We start from the raw sequence: 18,978 nt of genomic DNA on the forward strand, positions 1-18,978 counted from the left end.
ATGTTAAACAAACTTACTTCCACCATTTTATAGGGTGAATCTTGGGTGACAGCAAATTCAATACCAGGGCCACCTGGGCCACCTGGGAAGTTCGGAGAGCTGGTAACTATTTAGATTGCATTAGCAATAATACAGTTTTTGTTAATACAGTATTCTAAATGATAGTCAAAGACACTTTACATGACATGGCTTGCTTTGTATTTCAGGGAGTTCGAGGTCTCCTTGGAGATACTGGACCATCTGGGGACCCTGGACCAAGGGGCCCTGTTGTGAGTGAAGTTGGGTTTTTTGCTTTGCACAGAGTACATTTGGCACTATAGAAAATTATTATATAATGCTTGATGTTGCTTCCTGCTTTCTCTATGAACAGGGATTTCCTGGCCGTGCAGGGGCTCCAGGATCTAAGGTAATGCTAATGAATATTTCTTTGTATATTTTTGTTACATACAGTATTTGACAGCTTATACATGTGATGATGAGCGTGAGGAAAACCACTTGAAAACATTAGCTGCAGGGTTTTTGTTTTGGCTAGGTTATCCACTAATCTTAACTGTCAGTATTCACACCACCTGCGAAAGTGTAAACATATCCTGGCTGTTGCGAGTGATTAGCCACAACACTTGTTAATCAGTAAGGCAATATTTTAGAACATCTTGTGAACGTGGGTTGAAGACGGGTTGCGGTCTCCCAGCTTTCTGTGAAACTCCTCTCAGGCAGTTGTAAATGGTTATAACATGATTAGTATCAGAGAAGGGACATGACATTCTGTTCCCATTAGTTGGAGTTGCAGCAACAAAGATGGTAAACGTGGGAAATGCCTATGAGAAAAGGATTGTGAGACATTGTCATTTATACAAAGAAGTTTAAATGCTTTCCCATCGTACAGGGTCAAGAGGGTATAGGTGGTATCCCAGGACCTCGTGGACCAAAGGTAATATCTTTTTTAATACACTGTGGTAGTAACAATGTTACTTTCAATTAAAGAGAAGATATTGAATAGATAGCATGACATTGCACCATGTCCTTTTTTTCTGACCATTTCAGTTAAATGGTCATAACATTATCTGCGTGCATTATGTCTTATTTCTAAATGGGGATGATCTCAATTTGTTTGATGTAGGGGATAACAGGACCACCAGGACCACCAGGGCCACCGGGTCGGATCAGAGAGTTTTTGGTGTCAGACACACAGCAACAGATTGAGGTCAGATCACTGTGATAATTAAATATTCTACGGAGTGTTGTGTGTGTATACATATATATATATATATATATATATATATATATATATATGTGTGTGTGTGTGTGTGTACAATATATACAATAAATGACTGTCGTATTTATTGTGGTTAATCAGCTTGTCATTGTTTTTGAAGGGGGGCGTTGCAATTTCCTTAAATGACAGTGCCAATAAAGTCATTTTGAAGCATAGCTGGTGCAACTGAGGCAACACATTTTCAAACCATGCTTGTAGTTTCACACATCAAAATTAAGCATAAGCCCAGTGGTGTCACAGCGTTTCCAAATTTTGCAGTGGTTGATTGAACATTTCACACAATGTCAAGGCTCAAAACAAAAGGCTGGATCAAATATTGCACTTTCTCTTAGTAAATAGAAAAAGTAAAAGGAGGGAAAAGGAAAAAAACAGTTAAGAGGGAAATTTCACGATAATGATGCTTGGTATCCCCACCTATAATGACCACTACAGGTTATTATAATTTGATATTTCTGGTGTAGAACTGGAAATTGTTGCCTGATGGTGGCACTAAAGGAAAGGTCACAGGGTCACTAAAAATATTGGGATTCAATATCTAGGGACTACGAATGTCCACACTAAATTTTATGGCAGCGCAGCCAGTAGTTTTCAAAATATCTTGCACTCTGTGGGACCAAAGTGTGGGACAAACAGACTACCAGGCAAGTGTTTGCAACTACTGAGCCACACTGTGACATGAGGTTTGTTTCTTATTCAGGGTCTAAAAGGAGATAAAGGAGATGTTGGACAAAAAGGCTGCAAGGGCGAACCAGTAAGTTTCTCTTTAAAATTCGCAACAATGATACTCTGACCTGGCATTACACTTTTCAAAATTACATTACATTTCAAAATTAATGCCCTTTTTTGATTTTTAAAATCTCCAAAGATGCCACTCCCTGATACTTAATCTGCCTTGTTAGTGTTGTGTATTTCTCTCTGTGACTCCTGTGCCTATTTAAATCTGTTCTCAGGGAGACCTTGGTTTTGGCTTTTACACCAAAGGACAAAAGGGAGGCAAAGGACAGCAGGGTCCAGAAGTAAGTTACTACTCCCCATTTCTTCCATTAACCCTCACCTTTGATCCTCCTCATCTGACTGTGCTTATGACATGTATTTATGTCCCCAAAGCAAAAATTTGTTATTTGACCATTGCACCATATCTTTGCTCCTCCAAACAGAGATGATTTTTTTCATCACTTCACTTTGCGTTGAAAGGCCTCCAATAACACTTTGGGAATATTTCAAGAAAAAAGATGAACAGCAGAGGGCAGTGATGCAACATTAAACTCAATGTTATTTGCCATTGAACAGGAGAAGGAAGGGAAAGAAAAGAAAACAGACCCTTATCATTGATCTATTGATCTACACCATTCCATCAAAATGCTGTTGCTAGAAAATAGCTTCCAAGGTAAACTGCACAGTTTTACCAATACCCCTTTTGGATGGGCAACCGCAGACTCCACACTTTGGTGGATACAGCTTTGCAATGCCTTGAAAATATTACATATTTAAGAGGGTCTTAAAATGGTCACTGTCATCCATAGCTGTGGTCAATCTGACTCCCTTGTATCTGATATTTTTTAGGAATCAGTGCATCAAAGCCACCCAACATGACTGAGACCATAAAATCTGAGCTTGACTTGAAATTATCATGTTTAATCCTGGAAAGCCAGTGTAGTTGTGTACCATGTGCCTTGCCTTTACACAGACACATAATTTAACATGAAAACAACAAGGACATCTACAAACTCAAAGCTGTTGTTTTGTTTTTATTATTTTAAGGGTTTGTGATTTAAACCTGAACAGTGGCATAATGGGATAAAAATAAAGTACGCTTGAGGCCCATGGTAAACTATTTCATTTATAGAGAGCAGGACCTATTGAATGCTCACTGTTGTTCCTAATTGTCCTTACAGGGAACGCCAGGGAAGGATGGTGACCCTGGACAATCTGGATATATGGTACTGTTCTACTGTTCTACGGGTGTGTATGTAGTATGTAGTGTGCAGAGTCACACTACATACTACACTACAGTCACTACAGTCTGAAATTTGTCAGGACAAATTTTTTCAGTACAAATATCAGACTAAAGACAACTTAATTGGGGACGGCTTATCCGTCGTAAAAGATGATTTTTGGGTCAGTGGTTAAGGTTAGTGTAAGTCTCAAGGAAATTAATGCATGTCTATGTAATTTCCCCAAAAGTGACAAAAGTAAACGTGTGTGTGTGTGTGTGTGTGTGTGTGTGTGTGTGTGTGTGTGTGTGTGTGTGCGCGTGCGTGCGTGCGTGCGTGTGTTTTTGCGTGTGTACTCACTGTGTGGCTTTTAAAGACAATATATTTTTCTTTAGGGAAGGTCTGGCCCCAGAGGTGATCCAGGATATCCAGGGACACCAGGAGGGTTGGTTAGTGAGCTGTTAGTGCCAAAAACAATATGCAGTCTGTTGGTGGGTTGATATGCTTTGTTTTATGTTTTGTTTGTAAACTCTCTAACTTTAGGGTGAAAAGGGAAATAGAGGTCCACCTGGTCCACCTGGAGATGTGAGTTTATTATTGTTAGTATTTTCATTTTCAGTGTTATGCAAGCCTATGGAGAGATCCAGTAAACGAACTGGTGTGTTACTGTTTTATTTTGAAACATGAGCTGACCAGAGATTGAAGGTTAGAAATTATTGTTGTGCATTTTAAGTGAGTTCTTATAGTATAAGTGACAACAGCTATCCCTGATGTCCCACCATGATTTCACTACCTGACCACTGTGGTCTTGTTTGCAGTTATTTGGGCCTGTGCATGAGCCACTCAAAGGATACCGTGGAGATCCTGGTCCCACCGGACCACCTGGGCTTCCTGGGCTTCAAGGTAGATCAACAGCTGTATGATAATCAAACTGACAGGAGGTGAGATGAAAGAAATAGATCAGTACAACAAAGTCTAAAGTCAGTGTAGTAGACAGTGTAACAAATTCTACTGTTGTAGTAGCAGTGGTTATAACTCTATAAAGTCACAAGACTGGCAAATATAACAATAACACAAGTTACTATTCTCCTCTCAGGTGTTGTGGGATTTCCTGGACCTGATGGACCTCCAGGTGTGCAGAAAAGAGGCTGTTCTCATCCTATCTATCTAACTATCTATCTATCTATCTATCTATCTATCTATCTATCTATCTATCTATCTATCTATCTATCTATCTATCTATCTATCGTTGGATAGATATTGATAGTTTTTAAATTAAGTTGTATTTAAAAGCCACAGAATAAAGAGGTATGACTTTTGTTTTGTCTAAATATATAGGTCTCAGTTTCTCACTTTACATTACACAGGCAATGCAGCTGGGATGTATGTGCCAGGCCCTCCAGGTTCCAGTGGCCTTCCAGGTCCAAAAGGGGACCCTGGGGAGCCTGGGGATATTCACACCGGACTGCCAGGTCTAGATGGGGATCCTGGTGATCAAGGGCCTCCAGGGGATCAGGGCCCACCTGGACCTCCGGAAGACAGAAGTATGTGTAAATGTCTTCCTTCTAAAAAGTTATTTCATCTAAACACTATAACTACTGCTACTTCTGCTATTATACATAATAACATTACCACTAGTAACATAACCACTAGTTCTTTCAAATATCTTGATTAACTCAACAAACTTCTTGCATGAGTGATAGTACTGTATATTTTCAGTAAACCTTTCCTTTTTGATGTCTTTTATTCTATAGGCTTCTACTGTTTTATAGTAAATTTAAAGGACAGGGGCAGTTATTAGATAATAATGTCAACATGGATTTATTAAACTGATATAATTAGCCACAGGATAAAAGGACTTGTAACCAATCTAAGGGGCATTTATACTGTACTACTTTCCACTTTTATATGGTCCCTCTGTAGATTTTTTCTTAAATCTTACATTAGGAGAGAGCATTTATATCATTGGATATCTTCTCAAAGCTCACTTACTTTCTTCTCTTTTCTATTATGTAGTGATAAAATGTCTGCAATTCCTTTTCCGTAATGCACGAAACATTAGCTTTATGTAATAGAGAAAAGCGTCATAATCGTGAAATGTTACATTAATTTTTATTGCATTTTTGATTTGGACGAAAACCTTTTTTGACAGGAAAATAATGGATTGTTTCTGTGCGTACAAAACTGTAGAGGCTTAGCCACTCATTTGAACATTTTAAACCATGGAAATTTGCATGCTTGTGTTCAGTCAGCCAAGGTAAGCCTGTTCAGCCAAATAACAACTCTCTTCCTCATTACCTAAGACTTCAGTGACCTGTGGAGTTGTAGGATAAATTGTTCTGCCTGTGATCTTACAACTACTCTTTTATAGCAGATATTTGATTTCATGCCAGGCTTTTTGTGTTTAGTAAATGACCGAACTTATATCAGAGACTACATGGTTAAAAAAAAAGAAAGAAACGAACAAGAAAAGATAAAAAACATAGTGATACGCAAGCATCAATGTTCGAGGTTGGACTCAAATTCAAACTGTTACAGTTACGGTGTATGGTAGGCACATTTTTGATCAGTCGGTCATGGCTTGGTCATTTGGATTTTTCAAATACCAACAAATGCACCAATGATGAAGAGAAAAACATTTTTTTGGTATAAATGTGGCAAATACTGGAAAACATTAATTAGTAAACTGATGAACATTGTTTTTTGTGTTGCTTGTAGCTAACAGGATTACCAAAGGGCTCCCAGGATTGAAGGGAATTAAGGGTATCCCTGGAGGTATGGGTTATGATGGGACATTTGGAATGAAAGGTGGGAAAAAGTGTTATTCATAAATTAATAGTTACCATTTCGTTTGCTTCAAATTGGTTTGACATCTCTTCTGACCTGCTTACTCGTAGGCATAAATAAGATGCATAGCAGTTTATGTATTATAAGTTAGTATTTATTACAAGTGTTCAATCCTTGCAACATTCAGGAGTGGAAAGAGTAAAATAAGAAAAAGTTATGATAAGGAAAATACAATACTGTTTAATGAAAATGAGACTCACAAAAAATATTCCCATTTTTATGTTTTCACAGGAGAGAAAGGGGAGCCCTGTTATGAGTGTTTTAGACTAGGACTCCCAGGACCACCGGGTGCCCGTGGTCCACCTGGCACCCCTGGTAAAACCATTCATTGCATGAAATCACACAGTTTCTACCAACTCTGTCCTCCTACATTCAAATGCATGTTTACATTTTACTTGTAAAATGTAGACTAAAAGATGTTCAAAATGGAAACAGACATTCATCAGAAAAACATATGTTTCTGTTGCTCAGGCTACAATCAAGGACCAGGTGCCAAAGGTGATATAGGTTTCCAAGGACCTAGAGGTTTAGTTGGAAGACCGGTAAGAAAGCATGTCTTTAAAAAAGTAGTTTATTGTTGTTGTTTTTGTTAGTTTTTTACAATCACTTGTAAACATTCATTATTACCTGAAGGGTCCTGTTGGAGAAAAAGGATTTCCAGGCCTTCCAGGACAAAAAGGAGACTCATATTCCTACAACACCCCAGCGATAAAGGGAGAGATAGGAGACTCAGGACAGCCTGGCAGGACAGGTGCAGATGGCCCCCCCGGGCTTCCTGGGTTACCAGGTCGTAAAGGCAGTCAAGGTCCTTCAGGGGATTTGGTGAGAAAGTTTTGACTGACTTGGGTTAATGGTAACAACTGAGTCTTTGCCATCTTACATCACATTTTGATGCTTGAAAGTTCTTCACAGTTTTCCGTCCCCTCTCTAGTATCGCTTCCCTGGTGTGGAGGGAGACCGTGGTTTTCAAGGTGCACCAGGGCCCTTAGGAAGCCCAGGACCAGTTGGCTTCCCTGGGCCAGTGGGATATGGGCCTGCTGGACTTCCAGGTAGTAAGGGGGATATTGGGGTACCTGGCTTGCCAGGACAGCCTGGACTTCCAGGTAAAGAAAACACACTGACAAACATACAATTTGACAATGACATTTATACAAAAATACACAAGTAGTCAGGCAGAGGAAAGGACTGACATCCATTGTATGGCCTTTCTTTCTGCCCATCTTCATTTGTAGGCCAGAAAGGGGAACCTAGCTACATCCAGAGCAGAGGACTTCCTGGACCACCTGGATTTAAAGGTTTGCCTGGTTCACCTGGAAGCCCAGGTAAGAATGGCTTTATGATAGTGATGGATGTATGGATAGATGGATGGATGGATGGATGGATGGATGGATGGACACTCTGTACAGATGATGGAAGCATCTCTCATACCTACCAACAAACATCCAGGTTACCAAGGAGTGTCAGGTGCCCCAGGAACAACAGGTTTTCCAGGACAGAAGGGAGAAAGAGGTGATGTGCCATCTCCTGGGAGACAGGGGATCCCAGGACAGAAAGGTAATCCATGGGTTATTGAGATCAAGTTAAAAAAAAAAAAAAGAAAGAAAGAAAAAGCCACATTCTTGCCCTGTAGATAGGTATGTTGTCAGTATTACAATGCAAGTTACTGTTGAATTTCTTTTGATACCTCTATAAGAGAATGAGTAACGGCTAAGTGTCATTAATGTACCATACTTGTTTCTATCACTGTGTGTGTGTGTGTGTGTGTGTGTGTGTGTGTGTGTGTGTGTGTGTGTGTGTGTGTGTGTGTGTGTGTGTGTGTGTGTGTGTGTGTGTGTGTGTGTGTGTTTGTGTGTCATTCAGGTGACAAAGGGCAGCCAGGTCAACCAGGTTTTCCAGGTAGGGGCTTGCCTGGTCAGCGAGGTTCACAAGGCCCTCATGGTCCTCCAGGACAGAAGGTCAGGGACACAAACAAAATTTGCTATGCAGTAGTAGACATGTACATATAGTATACTCTGTATAGTATTTACTTCCCATTATGTGAAAGCAAAATTAAAGATAAAACTGTAGGTATCCAGTCTTAAGCCTCTATTCCAGGGTTTACTCTGTATAATACAGATGAAGATGCAGTAAAAATTAGTTCCATGAAATGGCAGCATTGCTGTCCTAATGGGATGTTATTTCTGTTGGGGTAGGAGATTACACAGTGTAGAATAAGGTCCATTTTACTGGGTCTGTAAAATAATTTTTTGGTCTTTGAAGCACTTTCTTGCTGTCATAAAGTCTGTAAAAAGTATAATGAGAGTTCACTGCTAAGAAGAACTGAACTGTGTAAATAGTAAAGGATGCTTCAGCTGTTTCAGTGCCCCAGACAGCTCCTTCTGACCGCTATGTAGATATTAGTGTCTCTGAGTCTTTTACTGTTAACTGAAAAGTCCTGAGAGATAACTGTCACAGCACTAGCAATGGTAAGCACTAGTACAATGGTTTACTGCAAGCACACCGAAATGTGTAAATATGAATAAATAAATAAAGCTCTGTTTATATTTCATTGTCAGGGTGAAGGTGGCCCTGGAAACCCTGGCCTCCCAGGCCTCCCAGGGCTTCCAGGAGAAAATGGAGCTCTGGGGCCTTTAGGAGATCCTGGGACCCCCGGTCTACCTGGGAACCCAGGGCTAATTGGCAACGCTGGTTACCCAGGAGAAAAAGGTAGTCATACACCAAATAGAAAACAGTAGCTCGCAGACAGGCAGAAAAACAATATTAGATAATAATTTATGGCTCATCCAAAAACACATACATTCATGCATATATATTGAAACAATCACATGTTCATCTATTAATTGTTTTATTCAACGATGCATACAGGAAGTAAAGGCTCTGTAGGGCCCCCAGGACTACCTGGTAGCAAGGATTCATGTAAAGGTTTACCTGGACCAGGGGGACCACCAGGACCAAATGGTTATCTAGGACATCCAGGTCAGTGTATATTGAAGTCATGTGATGTACTTTACTGTTGGCTCCAGAAAGACACTGAAAGCTGAAAGGTGAAAGATAAAAGTAGACCAGATGTTGACTCTTATCTCTGTTAATCACCCTCCAACAAATTTAAACAGTTTCTTCATATAAGGAATAAGTGCTTTTTCACCATTATCTTCCCTTCATATTTTCGTCTGCTCCCAACCACCATTTTTTTCTATCTCTCTGTCTGCCCTATCCCAGGATCTAATGGCTTGCTTGGTGAGAAGGGAAATCCCGGTTTGCCAGGATCTGGTCATCCAGGCCCGACTGGTGAGCCTGGTTCCCCTGGACCATCAGTGCCGGGTTCACGTGGGCTTCCTGGACAAAAGGGTATCAAAGGACAAAAAGGCCTGCCTGGTCAACCAGGTATGGCGTTGTTTCAGGCCAATACAGTATTTTGATGATGTTTAATGTTTCATTACACAATAGATGTGAAGTCAGTTTTCAACTTTTTAAACAACTTTGTATACGATTTAGTATCCCCTGTCTTAACCATGTACCGTAAAAGAAAACATTACGTCCAGTCACAGTGCATATCAAAAATACTTTAGCATTAATTATGTAATGCCAATGTGAGAATGTACAGACTCCGTAATTAGAGATTACTGTATATTTATATGAGTGTATTTAGAGCTTGACTTTAAATGTTCCACTCGGATTTCTTCAGGACTGAGAGGAGACCCTGGACCAGATGGGTTACGAGGATATGGACCAGAAGGATTACCTGGAATTGTAGGACCGCCAGGCCAAATAGGTAACACATAAATACAAACAATCACACACCTTCACAGATACACAAGTAAATCACTGTGTATCTATTAAACACATTTAAAAAATACACATGAATTAATAAAGATACAAAATCTTATTTCTGATACAATTTGGGGTTTTCTGCCTCTTCCTGTTGTTGGTGATTCATTGTATTTGTATATGTGGTTCACAATTACAGTATGATCGAGTTAATGCCCCCCTGACTGTTACCCACACAGGTTCCCCTGGCCCAAAGGGAGCCAGAGGTTCCATGGGTCCACCAGGCATGAATGGAGACCCAGGTCTCAGAGGTCATCCAGGGGTTGAATCACCAATACCAACATACATTATAGGGCCACCGGGAGACCTTGGCAATTCGGGTAAGCTTTACAGTAAATTCTTCTCATAAAAATATCGCTCCATAACCATTTACTGTAAGATGGAATTGTTTCACAAATTACAAGTTTCTATAGAAAAAATGTTTAATTTTTTGAGGTTGAAATGAGCTTTAGAGTTAGGTAGCACAGGGCATTTCCTATTGCAAGAGTGCATATGAAGTCATAAATGCAGTCTTACTGTTATACTCTATAGTATAGTAAATTAAATGGTGATAATATTCTAATTCTAACTGTACTTATTAAGGTTACCGTGGTCTAGCTGGTCCCCCTGGAGATGCTGGAAGTACTGGACCAAAAGGGCAGACAGGGCTAACGGGTGCACCAGGGGGTCATGGACAAAAAGGTTTGAAATTCGTTTAACATTTGTCAAAATAAAGTATGAGTGATTTGGTTCACCAAATCAACCTGGCTATATAAACAGTTTTTGAAACTGTATTTGTGCCATGTGCATATCTTCATCCAGGTCCTCCAGGTGATCCAGGTATTGATGGACTAATGTTCTCAAAAGGAAGTCAAGGACCTGCTGGAGACCCAGGAGACCCAGGAGTCAGAGGGCCTCCAGGTAAGACCTAAAAAAGTTTAAGGTCTACAGTTAAGTTTAACTGTACCCTAGCTTTCTTTACTTTTACAAATACACAAACAAGAGTTGTGCAGTTGTAGATACAAAGGTCTCTTCTATGTATCTTACCTAAAATAATTGTTTTAATCCTCACAGGCCTAAAAGGGATAATAGGAGATCGAGGAATCCGCGGAAGGCCAGGTCCAGATGGTGCACCAGGTCCAACTGGTTACAAAGGCGTTAATGGCGAACCAAACTACCATGGATATGGATTGCCCGGACCAGTAGGACAAAAGGTAGTGATGACTGACCTAAAACATTTTTGTGACTGATGCAGCAGAGCATGTGTATGGATTCAAAAAAAATTACAGTATGTGTTATATCATTATAAGTAATGATGATTTCTCTCTTTTTCTATTTATTATTTTTCCTGTCCTCAGGGTGAAGCAGGATCAAGCAATACTAACATGATGAAGGGTCAGAAAGGAGAGCCTGGTTTCAGTGGACTAGTAGGTGTGCCAGGAAGCTTTGGAGCCAGAGGAAACCCAGGACCTGTTGGAGAAAATGGTTACTACCACTGATCATGACAATTAGGCAGTTTCTGGTTGCTTGTATTTTTTTACTCACACTTTATTTACCTCTCCACCCCACCCCACTCATGTCCCCACTGGCTATTCCAGGCTTACCAGGCCATCAAGGGCCTGAGGGTTCAGATGGGCCTCCAGGAAGCAAGGGACACCCCGGACCTCATGGACTGCCAGGCAAAGTCCTTTGAAATAATTGTTTTATACTCTCTTTTTCCCACTCTCTCTTTCTTTCTCAACCCAGCCGGTCAAGGCAGACGGCCACACACCATAAGCCAGGTTCTTTTCAAGGTTTCTACCTGTTAAAAGGGAGTTTCTCCTTGTGTTTTCTCATGGGGGAAATGTTGGATCTCTGTAACTGTAACTATGAAGAGTACAGTCTAGACCTGCTCTATTGAAAAGTGCCCTGAGATAACCTCTATTATGATTACATCACCTCTGTTATGATTTGACACTATATAAATAAAAATTAATTGAATTGAACAAATCCATTAAAAAAAAAAAAAAAACAAAGTCAGTGAACAACATATTTCAAAGGTGCAACCAACTGTGTAAACTTTACTATAGAAAATACTTTAATAGGTCAAGTATTGTACTTTTCAGTGTTATATTTTATTTGTGCCTGTTACTTTTATTCATATCTGTTTGCCTCAGGTGGCCCAGGTCCACCAGGTGTCCTTGGTTGTCCAGGTCCTAAAGGCGACGAGGGCCGTGGTGGGATCCCTGGTATACAAGGGCTGAAAGGGGACACTAGTAAGAGAAATACTGCATTAAAAGTCCTGTATGGCTCTATGAACTCATGCACACCCTGCATATTACAAACCTATGAGTATTTTTACTTTGTTTGATCTTATTTTTATTGAACAGTTGTCTCTTTTTAAGCAAACAGTACCTTCAAAATCATGGCTGTAGCCAAAGCTCACCTATCCTTTTATCTCCTCTCTGAAGTCATAATTGGAGGGACACCTGGAAGACGTGGTGACACAGGTCAGCCAGGTGAGTCACAGGTAAATTAATTATCCTTTTCAACACTTCTAAAAACATACACTTGTGTCAATTTCCTTTGTTTTGATAACCCATTTTTATTTTCACACTTAACCCATTTGGAGAATTTTCTGAATTATTTTCAGACCCAAAAGGGTTTGCCTTGCTTTCTAAAGTTCTGTGTAGCTGGTGAAAGTTTTTCTCAAACCTTGGAGCATTCCAGGAAAGCAGTCAACTCAGAAAAATGGTCTGGGATTTCCACTCAACCAGATCCAAATGCAGTACTCACCAGATATTAAAGCAATACATTCCACATGCTACAGGTCAAATAATTGGATTGGTTCAACACATGTTGCTTCTTTAAGCATTATTAAATGTAATCCTTAAAGAGGTACTTAATTTGTTAATATAATCATTTAATATCAAACAGTGGCAGAGTTTTGCACTGTAATGTACCCATAGTGTTGGACTACTGGGCCACTACCGGGTCTACAGTGATTCTAATCAATGCCTGCATTAATCTTTTAAAATTTGAAGGTGACATGCCACCTACTCATTTATAAATCCTGTTCATCCCTAGATTTATCATTGTGATGTGCCCAAATAAATAATAATGAAATTCTGAGATGAAATTTGTTATAAAGACAGAGACAATGACATAGAGATCCTGTGTTCAAAATGAACTGTACAAAACTGCTGTTTTCTTTACGACTGATTTGCACTTCTGTTGACATCAGAGGACTGTTCTTTCTGTATTGTAGGCCCCCTTGGGAACCCTGGTCCCCCTGGCGTTTCCGTTACAGCAAGTCCTGGACCGACAGGAGACAGAGGACTGACAGGTTTTCGTGGGGTTTCTGGTCCAAGGGGGCTACCAGGAAGAGATGGGGCATGTGTTCCTGGGTTAAAAGGAGGCCGTGGCCGTCCTGGCAATCCTGGTAGACCAGGTGAGGATGTCCTGCTGGAGGATTTAAGATCTCACATACCTTTTCTATAAGTGACACTAAATAGAAACAAAATCATAGGACTGATTAGCTTATTCTGCATTGTACAGCACTTCTTAGGTATTAAGATGGTATAAGCATTAAGAAGTGATATAGCCTGAGAACCTGTTCTGGTGTAGCTTTTTTCTGCATAATATACAAACAACACTGCTCTTAAAGGTGTTTTAAGTCCAAAAGATACTTTGACGCATTGGATCCTTATTTGCTTTCCTCAGTTCTCAGTTGTCACATATGTACTTTCATTAAGCTAAATTGGCTCTCAGCAATCATCACTCTCTCTCTTCCCTACTGTATAGGATATCCTGGCTTACGTGGCCCTCCGGGTCCCAGTGTGCCTGGGTTTAAAGGAGACAAAGGGGAAATAGGTCTTACAGGAAGCCCAGGCTATAAGGGACTCCCAGGAGATCCAGGCCCTCAAGGACCACCTGTAAGTGACCTCGACATTTATTTTCTGATGATTCCTTCCTTCCTTTTAAGTATCACCTGCAGTTACATCACATCTGTTACTGATACCTTTAATGCCGAGTCTTCAAAATCTCACCGCAATACTAAAAGTCTAATCTTCGACCTTTTATTGTTTCATTTGCCTCCCTAGGGTGCAAGAGGCAGACCTGGACACCCAGGGCCAAAAGGTGATTCTGGTCCTCCAGGAATCCAAGGGCCCCCCGGTAATCTATCATTTCAATTTTTGTGTATAGATTAGGTGCACCTTTGAATTCCTCCCCAGACAAAGGCCAGATCTTTCACTACAGAAGATTAATAGTCTACGATTGATTTATGTTCCTAAAACTGAGATGAAATACAAATGGGACGGGGAATAAAATAAGATTTATGAGGATTAATTTCACTTTTTTCCTGAGATACAGCATTAAATGGAATTAATGAAATAGGGCGTGAAGACAAGCTAAGTTATTTGCAATCTATTTATGACCTGTGTATTTTAGGTGACAAGGGAGACCCTGGATCCATCCCAGGCCTGCCTGGTCCACCTGGAACCAAAGGTTTTCCTGGGCGACCTGGTGCGGAAAAAGTCTGTCTTACTATTGTTCACAATAACCAGAAACAACAATGAGCCCTATTAATCCTCCAGATTTAAACTACTTCTCCATCTTATCAGTCAGTCAGCTATGACTGGAAGGAGAGATGCAATCCTTCCAACGCATCACTGTTAAATAACTTGTCTAGTGCTACTGACATTTACAGTTTCTAGACATTCCAGAAAAACACAGATATTATACATTTTTGGATTTAATTTCCGTATCTCCGTATACCTACAGGCTCCAAAGGTGAAACACTATTTGGCAAGGTACAATATGAACCAGGACTTCCTGGTTCACTTGGTCCCCCTGGAAATCGAGGAGCCCCAGGTCGCACTGGACCATCAGGACCTCCAGGCCATCCAGGTTCAAAATTTTATCTCAGTTCAATCTCTGCACTTTTTAAATATGTGCTACTACCTATTAGTCACTCATACTCATCAAAGCCAAAAATATTGCAAATACCTTTACCATTAACAAATAAATTGACACTCAATAAAGTTTAAATGTACTGTAATGACTTTGCTAAATGGATTATTTATCTCTTGCTTATTAAAATAATATCATGAAAATGAGAAGCTGGAGAGTTGTGTGATGAATAGTATTTTCAAATTCTGCCACCTCCACAGATCTGGTCTTCATTGCATTATATGACACTTGATCTTTCTGTCTCAGGCCAGGCAGGCCTCAAAGGAGTGCGCGGTTCAAGCCCACTCGGCCAGCCTGGATTTACTGGCCACAAAGGAGATAAAGGAAGTGCAGGACTCCCTGGTATGTGCATCGGTGTGGGCTGAAAGATGTGTTTGTGTGTGATGTGGATACCAATTTAATAGGAATTTGTTCAAATGCCTTTCTATACTATGTAGCCACATCACGGGACACATGAGTGGTACAATGGCTTACATTAAATGCACTTGTATGCATGGGTGGGAAGCCAGAGAGGGATTTAGTGAGAAAATGTGAACCTTGTTTTATGTCCTGGTGAGGTTCCTTGCTAGTTATGAATTACATATTTAACACACACAACTCAGTCCAGCAGTGAGAGTTAGAATTGACAAAGACTGTAGCACCCCCCCCCCAAAAAAAAAATCCTCAAACAAAACTGCCCACATGATATCACTTGATACTTCATTTTGTTCTTCATTAATGATGTATTTACTCTGCAGGTCCAGAAGGTAGACCTGGAGACCCAGGGCGCAAGGGTCTTCCAGGGTTGCCAGGTAGAGGAAGAGGTTGTTCAGGTAATTTCGACAGTTTTGTGATAGCTAGACACAGTCAGAGTATCCATTTGCCTGACTGCCCTCATGGTTCTACGCTCATCTACTCTGGTTACTCCCTCCTCTTCATCAATGGAAATGAGAGAGCTCATGGTCAGGACCTCGGTAAGAGCATGGAAACCTTCATGAACTTAATAAAAACTTGCTGCTTTGCTTTAGTCATTTTATGACGTTGTTCTAACACTTCAATCTCACAGGCACCATGGGAAGCTGTCTCCCTCATTTCTCCACCATGCCTTTCCTGTTCTGTGACACAGAAAGTCACTGTCGCTATGCTTCTCGTAATGACTACTCATACTGGTTGTCAACTGACACTCCGATGCCAACCGACATGGTCGCTATCACAGGGGACAAGCTGGCCTCCTACATTAGCAGGTGGAGGACACCTGGATCTGTACACAGATCCATGTATATTATTGTATATTTCCTAAGTAAATAGAAAATAAAATACATTTTCTGTTAATTGAAATATGAATTTGGTTCCGTTCAGTTTGATTTTCATTAACTGTAAATCTTGTCTTCTATTTAACATAACTTGGGAAAGTATTAATAAGCTTGTCTGTATACATTTAAGGTGCTCAGTGTGTGAAACCACCTCCAATGTCATAGCCGTCCATAGCCAGACACCTCTAATACCTCAGTGCCCCCAAGGTTGGGAGTCCTTATGGACTGGATACTCATTTGTCATGGTAAAGAAAGCACAGTTTCTTTCTTTTGAATCCTTGGATCTTCTCATATGCCATTTTCAAAGTAATTTTCTTCCTTTGTTTCTTCGTTTTAGCAATCAGGTACTGGTGCGGAGGGTTCCTCCCAGCCTCTGGTTTCACCTGGCTCATGTCTGGAAAGTTTCCGCCAGGTACCCTTCATTGAATGTCATGGCAGGGGAACATGTAACTACTACCCTGATTCGTATAGCTACTGGCTGGCGTCCATCAACCCCAACAACATGTTCAGGTAGACTGTTCACTTTTCTTGTTTAAGCAGTGGTTGATGCATGCCATAGTGTATGCCTTCTTACACAGTTGGAATTAAATCAATTTCAGGATGAGGTTTTCCTTCATAAACAGCTGCTAACCCCCAAACAATTCCTTAAGCATTTGATTTGTCACATTACTGATATCAGTGCTGTTTCAGATCCTTATCCACTCTGCTTAGAGTTGAATACTACTGATATTTGCTCTTGCAACAGCCCATTTTTTTATTTTTATTTTGATAACTTAATGTTGGTAAACATATTAGTTTAAACTAAGCAATTACACATCTGCAATTCAAAACTCCACTACATAATGATATTAAGGTTTATAACTGCATATGTTACATTGTGTCTGTGTGTGTTTTGTTCTCCACTACAGTAAACCTGCTCCTAGGACAGTGAAGGGACCTTCTCTGCAAAGTGTCATCAGCCGTTGTCAGGTCTGTAGGAAACAATGGCAGCTTGGCTCATGTGACAGATGTGGGGACGATATTTAATATGAGTAAACCTTTTTTCAGTGTCATTTGAAATATGAAAATACAATAAATCTGAGTGGAAACGGTCTTGTTCGTGTATAGTGTGCATATCTGCTTGGTGAACTGGTGTTTGCCAATCATCTTTAATGGCAGTTATGTAAGCTCTGATAATGGTGACAATTAAAATTAATGAAACATTTAGTGATCCATTATATCTTATGGAGGCTGTAGTGTGTCATCAGAGTGTAATTATTCTTGAGCCTCAGCAAATAATAGTAGTGATGAAGGTACTAGTAGCAACAGCAGTACTGTTTCCAATTCAGTTTTTACATACAGTCTTTTCTGGATTGTAAATGCTTTAACTTTTATTTAGGGTGTTTTACTTTAAATACTTCACCCTACATCCCTTTTTTTTTTTTTTGGCAATTTTCCTCTGATGTTATATTGTAAATAACACAGTGAAATATGGAAAACATCTGTGACCTTGACAGACCTACACTATGAGTACCTTAATTTACATAATGCCATGTAACACCATGTAAGATCACAGGGTCTTCTAGCTTAAGAAACAAAAAACGGACACCAAATGTCCTGATTTGTGCACATGACAACCAGCATGCTACTGAGAAATAATGAACCCATCTATACAGCAATGTCATTGACAGACAGAAGACTAGTGCAGTCCAGTCAATGAATGACGTCAGAAGTATTAGGGCAAGACAAATGACAAACATGTTCCTATGACATCTGGAGAGGAAGCTTGTTGTGACTGTGACTTGCTCCTGGTTTGAAATTGTAACATCGTGTTTTCACACTGTAATATCGAATCATTTGTGCCCTACACTCTAAAAGCATTTCTTTGTATGTCAGCATGTTAATTGGTGCATGGAAAAGATTAAACTTTATGACTCATGCTGCCTGCAACTTTTTCCAATCCATTTCTAAATTAACTGTCAGGGGGAATCGCTGCAATCAAACCGCAGCTGCTGTGTCTGGCTTTCGGATGAAAAATGCACATTAAGATCTTGAGAGAAGATATTGTTGAATGACATTTTTTATATACCATCTCTCTCTTTTGTGGTTTTTATGATACATACAATCTGTCCATTGATCCCCAATGTAACGCATGATTTGAAAGAAGCCATTATCAAAAGCTTAATAAATGTGTAATTTCCCATCCTGAAAAACCATATCCCTCTTGTGATTTCAGCATATTAATACCCCACACCGTTCACTCAGCAAAACTATCACTGGAGCAATACACCCCAAAGGAACAGCTATTCAAACTCGATCATCCATATCTGCCATTGTGATCAGTAGATCCAGAATTCCTAGTATAGCTTGATTCAAAAAGGCACAAAGATGTCCACAAATAACACTGGTCAGAATACTGTTTCTTTTTGGCACGCAGATGTTCCAAGCTATCGATCGCTCGGAGTCAGAAATAACAAACAAGCCTCATAGGCTTATGTAACAAAGGTAGCTATCACAAGTAACAGCTGAAGAAGAGCTGAACCCTCGTGTGAATTTAAAAAACCTGTCATGAAGTTTCACACTAAATATCTAATTACTTTTTGACATCTTTGCAGCAGAATCTCACCTCATTAAAACTCTAGTGCCAACACACCTGAAAGTCTTGATATAACAAGCAGCCGCTGCTTGAATGCCACCTTGGATGAAATAAGTCTTATGTGGCCTGGTGCAGACAGTTGTCAGCATGGTTAGAAAAACTCTTGCTGTAAAGTGCTCTCTGTAGCCTTCTTAACAGGATTATGCTGCTCCCGACAGTGCAGTTACTAATTGTTTAGGCAGCCATATTACGCTTCTACACCTCTCTAATTGGGTTAGAATGGGGATTTCTTGA

General features: G+C 40.1%; 1 protein-coding gene across 1 annotated transcript in view; it reads left to right on the plus strand.

The window, feature by feature from the left end:
- The window catches only part of LOC120799051 (collagen alpha-5(IV) chain-like), a 25,405-nt gene extending 7,377 nt beyond the window's left edge, over positions 1-18,028 (plus strand). The window contains exons 9-52 of the mRNA XM_040143892.1: positions 34-102; positions 207-269; positions 371-406; positions 887-931; positions 1,121-1,204; positions 1,974-2,027; positions 2,227-2,292; positions 3,172-3,216; positions 3,606-3,659; positions 3,754-3,795; positions 4,029-4,113; positions 4,307-4,342; positions 4,578-4,754; positions 5,929-6,018; positions 6,289-6,372; positions 6,529-6,599; positions 6,691-6,879; positions 6,989-7,160; positions 7,290-7,379; positions 7,504-7,611; positions 7,918-8,012; positions 8,613-8,763; positions 8,923-9,033; positions 9,277-9,441; positions 9,743-9,829; positions 10,065-10,205; positions 10,468-10,566; positions 10,687-10,785; positions 10,939-11,078; positions 11,223-11,349; positions 11,463-11,543; positions 12,021-12,119; positions 12,315-12,362; positions 13,112-13,294; positions 13,648-13,778; positions 13,947-14,019; positions 14,296-14,370; positions 14,629-14,754; positions 15,064-15,159; positions 15,555-15,770; positions 15,863-16,040; positions 16,240-16,354; positions 16,447-16,619; positions 17,018-18,028. Of these exons, the coding sequence (XP_039999826.1) occupies positions 34-102; positions 207-269; positions 371-406; positions 887-931; positions 1,121-1,204; positions 1,974-2,027; positions 2,227-2,292; positions 3,172-3,216; positions 3,606-3,659; positions 3,754-3,795; positions 4,029-4,113; positions 4,307-4,342; positions 4,578-4,754; positions 5,929-6,018; positions 6,289-6,372; positions 6,529-6,599; positions 6,691-6,879; positions 6,989-7,160; positions 7,290-7,379; positions 7,504-7,611; positions 7,918-8,012; positions 8,613-8,763; positions 8,923-9,033; positions 9,277-9,441; positions 9,743-9,829; positions 10,065-10,205; positions 10,468-10,566; positions 10,687-10,785; positions 10,939-11,078; positions 11,223-11,349; positions 11,463-11,543; positions 12,021-12,119; positions 12,315-12,362; positions 13,112-13,294; positions 13,648-13,778; positions 13,947-14,019; positions 14,296-14,370; positions 14,629-14,754; positions 15,064-15,159; positions 15,555-15,770; positions 15,863-16,040; positions 16,240-16,354; positions 16,447-16,619; positions 17,018-17,135 (4,587 nt within the window). The 3' untranslated portion in view covers positions 17,136-18,028. The remainder of the gene's footprint in view (positions 1-33; positions 103-206; positions 270-370; positions 407-886; positions 932-1,120; positions 1,205-1,973; positions 2,028-2,226; positions 2,293-3,171; positions 3,217-3,605; positions 3,660-3,753; positions 3,796-4,028; positions 4,114-4,306; positions 4,343-4,577; positions 4,755-5,928; positions 6,019-6,288; positions 6,373-6,528; positions 6,600-6,690; positions 6,880-6,988; positions 7,161-7,289; positions 7,380-7,503; positions 7,612-7,917; positions 8,013-8,612; positions 8,764-8,922; positions 9,034-9,276; positions 9,442-9,742; positions 9,830-10,064; positions 10,206-10,467; positions 10,567-10,686; positions 10,786-10,938; positions 11,079-11,222; positions 11,350-11,462; positions 11,544-12,020; positions 12,120-12,314; positions 12,363-13,111; positions 13,295-13,647; positions 13,779-13,946; positions 14,020-14,295; positions 14,371-14,628; positions 14,755-15,063; positions 15,160-15,554; positions 15,771-15,862; positions 16,041-16,239; positions 16,355-16,446; positions 16,620-17,017) is intronic.
- Positions 18,029-18,978: the final 950 nt, after the last annotated feature.

This window comes from Xiphias gladius, chromosome 14, assembly GCF_016859285.1.
Source record: "Xiphias gladius isolate SHS-SW01 ecotype Sanya breed wild chromosome 14, ASM1685928v1, whole genome shotgun sequence".
Classification (NCBI taxonomy): domain Eukaryota; kingdom Metazoa; phylum Chordata; class Actinopteri; order Istiophoriformes; family Xiphiidae; genus Xiphias; species Xiphias gladius.